Below are 12,986 nucleotides of genomic sequence, written 5' to 3' on the forward strand. Positions count from 1 at the left end.
GGGAAGCCGGCTTGATGCCCATTTTCAGCACAGATTCTTTTTGCTGGGCAAAGCTTTCCAGAAAAGTGGCTGAAAGTTCTGTTGGCCCCGTTGTTGGCTCCTTGTAGGCTAAGCAAACCCTTTCCTGTCCCCAAGATGTGTCTATTTATTCATTTATTTACATTATCTACAGTCCGCTTTTCTCACAGAGACTCAAGGCGGATTACACATAGTGAGCCAGTACAAACACAAAAATGGGACATTGCACACACTGCGCCGGTACAAATACAAAAGTGGGACATCCAATCACCAAGGCGTTAGGATTTTAGAAGTCTGGAACCACCAGAAAGAACTGAAGCATAGGATAAGTATTCACACATTAAGCGGTACAGAAATTACTTAAGTAGGATCCTACTTACAATAAGCTAAACCAGGGGTGGGGAACCTTTTTTCCGCCAAGGGCCATTTGGATATTTACAACATCATTCGTGGGCCGTACAAAATTATCGACTTAAAAATTAACCAACCAAGCCCCAAGCAGGCAGCTGCCCCAGATGACCCCCCCCCCTGTGCGGCAAGCAGGCAGGCATCCAACTGGTGGTGCACTCGCCCACCTGGTGGCACAGGATGGTCTGTTGCACCAGCCGGGTGTAGCTGTCCAGCCCCGCGCCGGAGTTGCTCTTGCTCCGCACAGTTGGGGCCGGATTCTACAGCCGGCTCCTGCCTGCAGGGATGAAATGAGGGCACACTGGCTAAGAACTTCCCACACACACACATTCTGGCCTTGCCCCCTTTAACCCCTTCATTGTCACCACTTCTGCCCCCAGCCCTCGTGTAGTACAGAGGGAATACGTTTCTCCATGGCCCGGGTGGGAAAGGGTTAACACAGTTTCCTGGGCGGTCCTAGCAGCTCCATAGCTAATGACTCTTCTGCAAGGGGGAAAAAAGGTTCATTTTCTCGGCAAAACAAACTCGCATCCGCCTTGAATAGAGGCTATTCCTGCCCACGGGAGGGGATGGATCATCAGTCTTAGAACCTTCTCAGCTAGAGATCTGCCAGGACCCACAAAGGGCCAGACCAAATGATTTTGGGGGCCTTAAACAGGCCCCCGGGCCTGACTTTCCCCAACCCTGAGCTAAACACAGCAGTATAGACCACAGTCCTTAATCATTTATCCAATCAAGTATGTAAAACTATTTTGTGCAGTGCAACCCTATTACTTGCATAGAAAAGCTGTTTGCGGAAAGAGTGGGACAGTGGGAGCTCCCAGGAGAGTGGGAGCTTTCTTGACCTTGGGCAGGTCGTTCCACAAGGCAGGAGCCACAACAGAGAAAGCATGTGTACAGGCAGTTGTTGGTTTTGCCCATTTGCAGGTTGGCACCTGCAGAAATCCCTGCTGAGTAGAGTGAAGTTGTCGTGGTGGAGCATAGGGAGAGAGGCAGTCTCACAAATAAGAAGGTCCAAGGCCATGAAGGGCTATGTATGTGGTAGCCAATACCTTAAACTGGTCCCGGTAACAGATGGGCAGCCAATGGAGCATCTGCAGAATAGGAGTAATATGCATACTCCATCTAGCTCCCGTTAATATCTGAGCCACGGCATTCCAGACCAGTTGGAATTTCCAAGTTGAGTTTGAGGGGAGGCCAAAGTACAATGCATTACAGTAGTCTAGTACCGATGTTACTGTGGCATGAATCCAAGTAACCAGGTCACCAGTATCAAGGTAACGGGCCAACACAAGTTGCTTGGGCAGGTAGCTCCCCCACAACTGCCTTCCTTTCTGCTTAGGAGGGGAAGGGGGTTAAAGAGCTCCAGAAAAAAGGTAAAAGAGCAAAAAATGCAAAGGCAGCAAAGGACCTTCCCACTGCAGGCTTGCAATAGATTTTTAATGAAATATTTGGTAAGATGAATTTAAGTTGCAACTTCCACTCCTGTATTGTAGAAGGAGAATGGGGTACACAAGGATGTGGGAGTATAATTACAGGGGAAGGGGGACAGTGAAGGATTAAGAAACAAGTCAGAGTTGGGATAAGGAGGGGATTCAGTACATGTACAGAGCGGAATAACACTGAAGTAGAGATAGGATGGCAAGAAGAACAGAAAGGATTTGTACCTCTTCGGGCACATGCTTAAGATCATTTAATATGTGTCCTTAACATCTTTTAAGCATATTTCTGTGGGAAATCAAGGAGGCTAAAAAGTATAAATATATCCTTCCTCTCACCCAACTCGTTTTCTGTGTGTGCTTGTTAAAGGGATGAGGATGCTAATCCATAACCCGAGTTCAAAATTGGGGTGTAGTAATTACTCCAGGTTAATTAATATATTTTGTTTTATTTTGCTTTGCTGTGGACACTCAGCATGACTGTAGGCAAGTTATCACAGCACAAACGTACAGTGATCTAGCATTAAGAAACAGTTGATCTGTGTCTTCAGTGAAGTGAGCACCTGAGTGTACTTGGTTCAAAGCATGTTTTCAATATACTGTGGTTGCATAGTAACCTCAGAAGTGCCTGTGTTTGTGAATTGTGTGGTGAAGGGGTGTCTACAGCAACCTTCAAGAGAGACTGCAAGTGTAAACTACCCAGTCTGCCTCAATCAGATGGTGAAGGGCTCCATCTCACACGCCTTACTTACAGTGTAGATGCCAGCATCTTTTTTTTGCCTCATATGAAGAAGGTCAGTGGGAGAGCCACAGATCAATATACCCTTGAGCATCACTACAATGTGGTAAAGCGGCATGACGTTTAGGAGATGCTTGCACAGTGTTTCAAACGGCAAGCCTGGATCTGTGCTAGTTGCATTGAATGCAAGACCAATCTTGGTGAGTCATAAAGGGTTCTCTGTACAGCCTTTATACATGTACTCTATACAATCCTCTATTCAGCCTGCCATGAATAAGTGATCTTGTTTGAGTGTTGTAGTGCTTGATGGAGCCACCTTTGAAGAGCCAGGTGCCTAGTTCTTTTTTTCTTTCCAAACAGCCATTGGGGTGGGCCATTATTACTCCCAGTTTGCAGACAGTATCTTGTCCAGAATTATCTAGCGACTCTTTGGCTGACCTGGGATCTGCATAATTAGTAGGTGGGTGGGCTGGAGGGAGATTAGTGTTTGGGGTGTTGGTTGTATACCCTGCTCGTCCTTACATCTGTTTGTTCCCTTAGGCACACTCCCGGCTGAGCAAGTGGAGGAGTCTGGTGATGACATTGGGGAGTCCTGAGCAGCAGCAGACTTGTTTGCATTGGTAATGACAGAGTCAAGGCCGTGCAAAAAAGCGAACAGTGAAATGAACCAGACAGTGGCTGTGCTTTGTAACGATTTTTTCCACTGTGAGGTAAGCTGTATCATACTGGGAGAGAGGGGTGTAGAGTGAAGGAGGGAATTAAAGGGAACAGAAAGAGCGTGAAACTGAATGAAGTGCAGAAGGAGATTCCTAGGTGGATGCAAGATTCTCTGTAGGTTATTTGGCCCATGGAGGAGCTTCCAGCTGTTTGCAAGTGGAGACATAGCTGAGCATATGCTAGAAAGTAGAGAAATTCTTTCTTGGGTCATCTAACACATGTTCAAAAATTCCTTGTCATAGTCGGAGCCTAATTCTAGTAATGTTTTCTTGAAACGAAGTCCTATTCCTTTCAGTGAGATTGACTTTCAGGTAAGTATTTTTAAGATTGCAACAGCGTAGAATAAAAGATATTACATGGCTTTTGTTTTTGGAGGGTTTTTTTTTTTTGTTTTTTTTTACCAAAGTGGCTATTGGTGGTCTTAAACTGTCCCTGAAGCTGAATATATATTACCCACAGCAGATTACCAAATGGAGGGCAGTCAGTAACTGGCCAAGCTTACAGACAAAAACAAAGAACCATAAACAAGTGCAAATGGGGAATCGCAGCAAAGGATGTGGAGACTGATGAGGTCAGAGTCGATAGAAAACAGCTGAAAGGTAGGGTTAGAAGCCTTGGTTCTTGGTGGGCTGAAGAATCAAATAGAAGGGGCGTAATACAGAGGTTAGGTGCACAAGGTCTATTGAAATCGCGTAGCTGTTCTTAGCATCATTGATTTGCCTACAGAGCAGCATGCAAAAGATGTTGGCAGAAAATGTGATGGGCTGTTTAGTGAACTGGGATGCACTAAGGCTACAAAAGCACACTCTTAATATTGGTCCCAGTGCGCCACAGAAAATGTGGACACTGCATAAAGACTCCTTGACAGAGACAGAAGTGGCACCAGACCAGATGGAAAAATGAGATGCTTTTGGGCTAGGGGTCTGGCCTCTCTAATAAAAGCCAAACAAGTTGAGTGTTTGCCTAGGCCCAAAGGTTGTGAGCTGGGCCACCGAGTATGCACAGTGCCCCTGGAGGACAGTTGAAGAGATCATGTCTAGACTGCAAAATGCAAAAATAATTTCAGATTTGGGTGCAAGCCAATGGTTTTGGCAGCCCCAACTCAACGCAGAAAGTGCCAAACTCTGCACCTTTCACTTTCCTTCTAGATCTATGTTACAAGGATTTCTCTTTGGAATAGTAAATACCTGAAATTACCAGAACATCATTGCCTGAACCTCTCAGAAAGTAAGTGAGGTGGTTGCCTGTGCTTATACCTGGGATCTGAAATGGAAGTGTTCTTTATAGCCCAGTCCCATTGTAACTCCCACAAACTTCAGTGGAACGTACTCTCACTAAGTGAGCTTGGGATAACAGAAGGCTTCCTGCAGGGTAACACAGTATGAATTTCCATTGAGGTGAAGCAGCTAAACGAGTGAAAAGATCTCAGACAAGCATAGGGCAAGGGAAGTGTTGAAATGCTGCTGGAAAATTCTTTCAGTTGCTGCATGTGATGTGGAGTTAGTTGGCAGCATGTTTTATAAATGGACATTCTTAGGAGGGAAGTATTGATAAGGGAACTGACTAATGGCAAAGGAAGGACCAGGGATGGGATTGGTAAGAGAATATACAGAAGAGAGTGATTTGCAGAAGTTTCTTATAAGGGTTCTGAGATTCCAGATTTCGGCTGATTTAGAAATCACTTTACACACATTATGCAGTAAGTTGCACAACATCAAGATAGTGGTAATTGTATTTGGTAGACTGCAGAAAGTTTCTTACAAAGAGTATCATTAGTCATGTTCCCTAAAATTAGATACAGGAGCAAGTACCTGAAGTAAACACTGAGCTGAGCTATGCTGAAATGAAATCTAACTAGTTTATTTTAAAACAAAACCAAAGCTGGAAGGTGGGCAGTAGAAAAAGCCCAAACCTTTTAAAGACAAAAGGAGGGGGAAAGTCATAGAGAGAGGAAATAGCTGCATACAATGGGATTCTGTACAGAAGTCATCATCTATTAACACTGTGTGGAATGGAGATTAGTATTACTAAACAGAATGCCTAGTGCCCATCTGGTAACTGAGACATGTAAGAACAAAGCCTAGGATGTCTTATCCTGGCTAAGCATGAATAGTACTTAACCAGGTATCCCACTGTGAAATCTACAGCCAGCACAAGAAACAAAGGCAAAAACCATTGGGACAATTCACCTGGTGATGCAGCACATTTTTTGTTACAAACATAAAAAGTACTTTCTGGCTTTCCACAACTGTAAAAATGTCCCAAGATTGGTGGTCACCTCATTTGCAAAGGTAAGGCAAGTTGATTTAATTTTAGATTAGGAGCTTTTCTGTTCATAGCTGACTTCTTTGGAAAAATCAGCCCCTTGGTGGGAGGAAATGTCTGGTATCTCAGAATTTCAAAGCATCCATGACAGAAAATGGCTTATTGATTGATTTCTGAGTGCTTCATCTGAGCAAGTATCTAGGGAAGGCTTGCTTTCTGTATCAGATTCTGGAACTTCCTAGGTATAGAGATTGGCAGTGAATCAGGGTATTCCTGGGGATTTTGTTGGAGAGACACACATTTCTGAGACAACGCCTAGCACTCAAGCATCTTGTGGACCAGAAGAATGAAGAACCAACACATAAGCAGAATACCGAGCCAAAGAATTATCCCAAGGAGCAGTGTGCCAGTACACAAAAATGCATTTGGACACCTGTGACAAACGACACTCCCCCTGAGAATGTTAAGAGGTAAACAAGAAGTCACCGCAGCCACAGTCAACTGCACATACCAAAAAATAATGATCACTGTGATTAACCATAAGGAAATTGAAACGCACTGCCCATGGTCAATAAACAATCCTTGCAAGGAGGGCCGAGCCTCTGTAGAGAAAACTGCTTCAAGAAAACGAGCTCACTGCTTTCGTTTCAGAGACTTATTCTCACCTCTGGCTCCCCTTATGAAACAACTCCAGCATTAATTTCAATTCACCTTCCATTCTCTTCATCTTTGCTTGTTGTACATCCAGGCTAGAGGACCTATCTAGAGTATTCCTTCACTTCATTCCAAAACTGCCACTGCTAACTCCTCTAGTCACCTCTTCCTGGACTGAACTCTGCAACAGCACTTTGCCCTCGTCTGTCTTGGTCTTTCACGCTCCCAGTTCTCTTCTTGAAGTTCTGTTCTCTGCCTTCAGCTTCTATAGCTCCATCCTTTCCCATCTGTTGGGTCACTCCTTCAGGGCCACAGTTTGTACCCTCCTCCCCTTTTGCATGAGAGAGGTTGGAGCTCCATCTTTGGCCATTCTGCGACCCAGCACTGAGGCTCTTGTCACTGACATTGGTTTTTCCTGTTGGATTTATATCCATGCCTCATGAGCCTGTCTTCATGAGTGGCCTGAAATTCAGTGTGGTCAGAATACAGTTTGATTTTCCCATATATAGTCAGGGTACCATGATGCCTCTTCCTCAACCTCAAGCATCCCTCTGTGACTGAGTTCTGCTGCATTTAGACTGTCATTCCAAAGCTGTGGCCCATGGCCCGCATTATTGCAGTGTTGACTTTCCTATCTGTGACCATCCCCACTCCCCAATCTTTGCCTTTGTGTTACTTTTAGTATTCTGATTCAGGGGCTTATGTTCCGACTCCCTTGCCTCACTCTGGTGAGCCTATTTCTTTTATACGATGAGAACCAGCATGGTGAAGTGGTTAAGAGTGGCAGACTCTAACCTGGAGAACCAGGTTCGATTCCCCACTCCTCCACATGAAGCCTGCTGGGTGACCTTGGGTCAGTCACAGTTCTCTCAGAACTCTCTCAGCCCACGTGGAGGCAGGCAATGGCAAACCACCTCCAAATGTCTCTTGCCTTGAAAACCCTTTGGGGTCACCATAAGTCAGCTGTGACTTGACGGCACAACCACACACGGAACATTTATCAGCCTAGTGTACATCTCATCCTGGGGCTGATCCTGTTCTTGCTTGTCTGTACTTCCTCAGCTATACTTCCCTCCTCAATCATTAGCTACCTATGGCTGTGGGTGTATATGCTTTACCTGTATAGCTGGAGTTTTGCTATCTCAACAGCCAACATCTGAGGTTTCAAAAGTAAATAAAAATAGAATGTCTGCCCTTCCTCATTTAGGAAAAATTATCACCATAATTCTGTTATTTGATTAGTTTTATGTCTTTGCAAACAGTACTAAAGAGTTGTAAAGGTAAATTCTGCTGGCTGTCAGAGTTAGAACACTAATATTTAATGTTAGAGAGTATCTTTATACAAAGCCTTTTCATTCATATTTGAGTTAGTTTTGTGATAGGCAGTAGCAGGGCTGGGTAAATGTTTCAAACAGCAGAGAAATTTGAACAGGGTGTTGATCTTAGTAATCAGATGCAATGTTAAGGACAGAGTTATTGGAAACGGGGTGTCCATCTTTGGATTCCTGAGGAGTAAGTGTTGTCATTTTTCTTAGTTTTAGTTTTTACTCCCTTCACATTTTCTACAGTGGCTTCAGTTCACATGGTATAGGGGGATCTCTCTAAATTCGAGGTTTGGATGTCGTTATTTTTTCCATGTGTCTAATTTTCACCCCAGCCCTTCTGCCCAAGTTGATCACCTGCCAGTCTTCATGTCTATAGGATCCGGCATGGGACTAAGGCAGTTCTGATGGCTGACTTGAGCTGGAGGCAGGAAAGGGAGAAAGCATTTGCCTTTTCCAGGGCAAGCTGTATCTGATGTGCTCTCACTTGTGTGCCAGACCTGGCCTATGAAATAGTTTTCCCTGGTGTCTGACAGCCCTACCAAATTTTAATCACTGTGGTAAACATTTGTCCGCAACTTCACATATGCAGGGTAAAAATGGTTTTAGAAATATGTACAAGACTTTCCATACTTTAATGTTGTTTCTCTCGTTGGGTTTTATCTATAATGCCCTAACCGATAGCTATTCAAAGCAACTTAATTGCAATGCCTGGCTACCTGTGAAGAGTTTGGGTTGTATACCAAAATATATGTCAGGTTTCTAGACCACTGCCTGAAGAATAGAATGGTCCCTGAGCATACAGAACCTGGCTATCCCTGTACAGCACTGAATCAGGAGCGTTAGAAACTGCTTATGGTGTGTGCCCCTAAAACTGAAGCCTCTATCAAAATGTCCCACTTGAGCCTCATTCTCCCTATATAGTGTATTACTGTCTTGTCACAATCGTGCAGAACCTTCAAACTATTCTTGTAACTTTTCCCTCCCCCCCCCTTAATTTCCTGGCTGCAGGCTTAGGATCAGCAAACCTAAACCAGCAGCAAACTTAATGAGGAGCATCTGTAGGGAAAGAGCATGCACGTGGAAGTGTGTGTGTGTGTTGTGTGTGTGCACAGATGTGTGTGAGCACAAGGGCTTGGACAGCAGGAGGTCTACCTCTTGAGGCTTAGGGGTTTGAACACAGGTTACTGTGAGAAGGAAGACTGAGGGATGAGGGCAGTTGTGCTATACAAGACACTGTCCCAAATCAGGATTTAGTTTCTCTGCTAGGTTGGTTTCCTTAAGATTGTTGTGGGGTTTAATGCAAATTAAGGCAATGCTAAATCCATTAACCTATGCACAAAGCTGGGAAACCAGAGTACAACCTTGCTTTCCAGTGTTAAATACTGATCAAGAAAAGCATGCTTCAGATCTTATGCAGGGATGTGTTTTTTTTCCTGAGCTGAGGCGGCAAATTCCAGGCATCTCTCCATGTGCGTGTACATTTCCTAACAGAACTGTAGATACACGTCTGTGTAATATCAAGACAGACGCTGTGGATTAGTACCCGTTATGTCACATACTTGCCCATCCTCACACTGATTGTTTACACTCTTGTTTCCTTCCTGCTTATAAAATAGCCACCTGGTGATGAGGCTGTAGTAAGAAAGATGCCACTGGTGCTGAGGGGGACTGATTTCAACCCACTTCAGGTTAGTGCCCGCCCCTCACTCTTTTCTGTTTTGAGCAGGATCAGACTTCAGCCAGATGCTACCTTTGACAGAAAGAGACATATGCATACATATACCTATTTGTATGTACCTTTTCAAACATTCACCTTGCCAAGCATTTCACCAAGCCAGTGGACATGTACAGCTTGGGACTTGGATCCTAGAGAAGGACAAGAACACTGGGTCTTTCCACTCCTACTTCACATTAACATTCTCTGCATTAAGCTCAGGAATGAAATGCATGCAAATTGACACAGGGCTAGATCTTTGCCAAATTTAGTGGTGGGATGGACAGATGGACATGGAAAATGAGCCAACAGTAAAGGCTTCCCACTCCATCACCTCTGAGCAGCAAACTTAATGAGGAGCATCTGTAGGGAAAAAACAGGCACATGTGTGTGTGTGCGCGCGCACGTGCACAGCTGTTTTGAACACAAGGCACCATGTATTCCAAGTTCCCTGTGGCTCAGTTATATGTCTGGGATAGGGATAATCCCAGCCTCTCTTCTGATGTTCCCTCATCGGTGGCACCAGGGAACTCCTATCTCAAGAATCTTTTTATGCCTATATGTATATGAGAGCTGGCTTTTGTGTGAGAATAGTAGATCCCCAGCCTCATAGTATTCCACCATTGTCAGCAGGAGTGTTGTCTAGAGGAAGGGCTTCCACATCTCCTTTGTACGTAGAGGCCCATGTGGCCTGATGCTTGTCATCCTGTGCTGGTCAAATCATGGAGCTAACAAAGACTTAAGGCACCAGCTTCCACTGAGGGCACCCTGCATGGGCCCTTGTAGGTTATTTATTCATTTGCATGGATGTATTTGTGTGCACCCATATGCCAGTAACGTCTTTGTATGTACGCACATTTAACAGGGGTACAATTTATGAAAAATGCAACACTTAGTCATTTCCCGGTGCATATTCTCCCTCTACTCACATTCTCCCATGATACTTTCAATACAGCTGTTCCTCCACAGCATCCTTTCTTTGCCCCTATTCAAACTGTACCCAGAATCTCTGAGAAGCTTTCTGGTGTAAAGCTAAAGTAGCCCACATGAGGCACACCAGTGCCCAACCATCTCTACATGTCATTGTCAGCAGAGTGTTTCTCTCCCTGATTAGGCTGCCCAGGAAAACTATTCCTAAAATTGCAAGATCCTCCAAGCTACTATCTCCAGTTGCCAGATAGGGGAATGGATGTGTATTTGTTTCTTAGCAATATGCTGCTTTCTATTCAGATCTCTCCCCCCCTTACTTTCTTCAACCACTTCAGCCAAAGAGCAGAACTTGCTGGCTCTAAGCACAGACCCTAACACACAGACAGCATCTTTCCCTATCAGACTTAACCATGAAAATTTGGGCTCTTGTTCTTTTGGGATGTGAAAAGCAAGTTCTGAGTACTCCTCTCTGCTCGGAGAGGGATGAATAAGGTTGGTCTCAATGGCCCCATGGTTTCCGGGATATTCCCCTCCACTTTCCTTGCTTTACATTCTCCAGCGCTTCTAGCATCCAGAGTGAAAAATTCCAAGGATTTGTTTTGTTTTGTTTGCTCTTTCTTTTTTAATAGCTGACTCTATGGGAGCAAGAGACTCCCCTCTTCCCAAACGGCATGATTGTCAAAAGAGCCAGTCCAGGAAACAAACCGCTTTTGACCTTTTAAGGCTTGTTTTTACATTTTTATTTTATTTTAAACACAAGCCCTTGCCCAGAAAGCCTGGGGTGTTGTCTGCAAAACACAAAACCCCCATTGCTTATAAAAATTACACCCTGCAGGAAAAAGTACTTTCACTCCAAGTAATTCCCCACCACCACCACCTCCAGCCTCCTCAAAGTAGCAGCAAGAAAAGTTTTGCTAACCAGGCTGCAAATGTTAAAACTCTAAGGATTAACAAAAAAACCTTCGCATTATTTAGGAGGGCTCGGACACTTCCTAGGGTCTTGTTCTCTCCCCTCTTCCATCCGCCCCAGAGAAGGACATTTCCTCATTTTGGCAAAAAATCTTGTTTCAGGATGTTTTTTTTCCCCTTCTCCTTTGTTTTTGTTTTTTTAAAGCCCAAACAAAAACTTTGTATCCCTTTATTTCAGCAACCCAACACATTCTCTTCCTGTGCTGGGACAGCATTTAGTTCAAGCCATCGGTGGGGAGGGGGACTTTTTAGCCCCTGTCTGAAATGCTAGTGACTTTGATTTTCCTCTGTCAGTTTTGGATGTTATTCCCTTGCTAAGCAGTGTCTCCCCCCCCCACCCAGTAATCACAAACATGCATGAGAAAGAGGGAAGGGGTGGGGGGGCAGAGGGAAAGTCTTAAATCAGTCCCAAAGCCAGACAGACGTTTTAATCAAATCAAATGAGAATCAGCAGCGGTTTTGGGGGGGGACGACGACGACAAGGCACCCAGCAAAACCCCCACCCCATCCCCCCTCTCAAAACTGAATGAGATGTGATCCCTTACCTGAACCCCCCCCAGCAACACATAGCATAGTAGACTCAGAGTGTGGGCTGGGGGCGAAGCAGTGGGTTAGCAGACAAACGGTTTTGTTCCAAATGATCGCTGCAGCTCCCCGGTGCGGAGTGAAAAATTGCCTTTCTCCTGGCTGGCTCTGCTCTGGGTTCCTTTCCTTTCCTTTCCTTTTTCTCCCCCTCCTCTTCCCTATTTGTTTTGGTTTGTGTTTGCTGGGTGTTAGGTGGGAAAAGCTTGTCTGTACTTTTTTTTGGGTCTGTGCGCAAAGTTTTCACCGCTCTCTCTTTTCTCTCCCTCTCCCTCTCCCCTCTTCCACCTCCCGTGATTTGCTCTTTTGATTGGTGTCCAGGAATGTAAGAATATAAAAAAAAAAGAAAGGAAAGAAAAAGTGCATACACCCTCTCTCAAAGCTGCTGCCTTTTTTAAAAAATTCAAGTGTTAAGCAGAACCAGGTTGCTTTCAAGAATGTATTTGATGCAACTGTATACAAGCGCAGGCTCATTCATTTCTCTCTCTTCCCCCTTCTGTTCAGCACCCACCCCAAGATACCCCCCCCCTTCAGCTCTTCAGACCTGGGGAGGGGGTGAGAGAAAGGTAAAGGTTTTAGTAGTAGGCTTTGCTCAAAGTAAAAGAAGGAAGAGGAAAGAAAGTCTTTTTGCAAAAGAACTATCCAGAGGAAATGCCAGCCCACCATACCCCACCCCCTCCCCAGATATCTGGATGCTGCCAAGATTTGCTAGTGGCATTTTTTAAAGGGCTTCCAGCAAATGTTGAAGAAATCAAATGTGTTGGTGAGGGCTCAGTTGGGGTGCTGAGTGAGGAGGAGAGGTGGGCTGGCTTCTCTCCAGAGGAGGGAAGGCTGGAGAAAGGTACCCAGGGCTCCTACCTGTTCTGAACTCCATCTGGTTACAGCCCCAGTCCGGTGCAGCCCTTGAAGGTAGGTGTGTGTGACTAAATGCTTCCTTTCGCCGAGGGGTCTGCATGGAGTCTGCCGCCTCCTTTATTCTGGGCCAGGATTAATAATCCCATTTGCCAATCCCACTCACTAGGGTTTGGTTTGGTTGTGGGTTTGGTTGTTGCTTTTTAATTTGGTGAAGATATTCATGAAACCTTCTTCTCTTCTAACCCCCCCCCTCCTTTCTGACGTGTAAAGCTTTAACCACAAAGCAAAGCCCAGTCCCAGAGGGTGGGAGAGTGTGGGGGGCACGGGGGAGGAGAGGTACCGCAGATTGGCTCCTCTCCCCTACTAAGAGA

General features: G+C 45.0%; 1 protein-coding gene across 2 annotated transcripts in view; it reads right to left on the minus strand.

Moving 5' to 3' along the window:
• The window catches only part of CLCF1 (cardiotrophin like cytokine factor 1), a 54,961-nt gene extending 42,257 nt beyond the window's left edge, over positions 1–12,704 (minus strand). Inside the window, exon 1 of one of the 2 annotated variants that reach the window (XM_056851735.1) lies at positions 12,619–12,704. In XM_056851735.1, the coding sequence (XP_056707713.1) occupies positions 12,619–12,634 (16 nt within the window). In that variant the 5' untranslated portion in view covers positions 12,635–12,704. Of the gene's footprint in view, positions 1–11,723; positions 12,067–12,618 lie in introns of those variants that run through there. The other variant, XM_056851734.1, reaches the window with a different exon arrangement.
• Between the last annotated feature and the right edge of the window lie 282 nt (positions 12,705–12,986).

Source organism: Euleptes europaea, chromosome 6, assembly GCF_029931775.1.
Source record: "Euleptes europaea isolate rEulEur1 chromosome 6, rEulEur1.hap1, whole genome shotgun sequence".
Lineage (NCBI taxonomy): Eukaryota > Metazoa > Chordata > Lepidosauria > Squamata > Sphaerodactylidae > Euleptes > Euleptes europaea.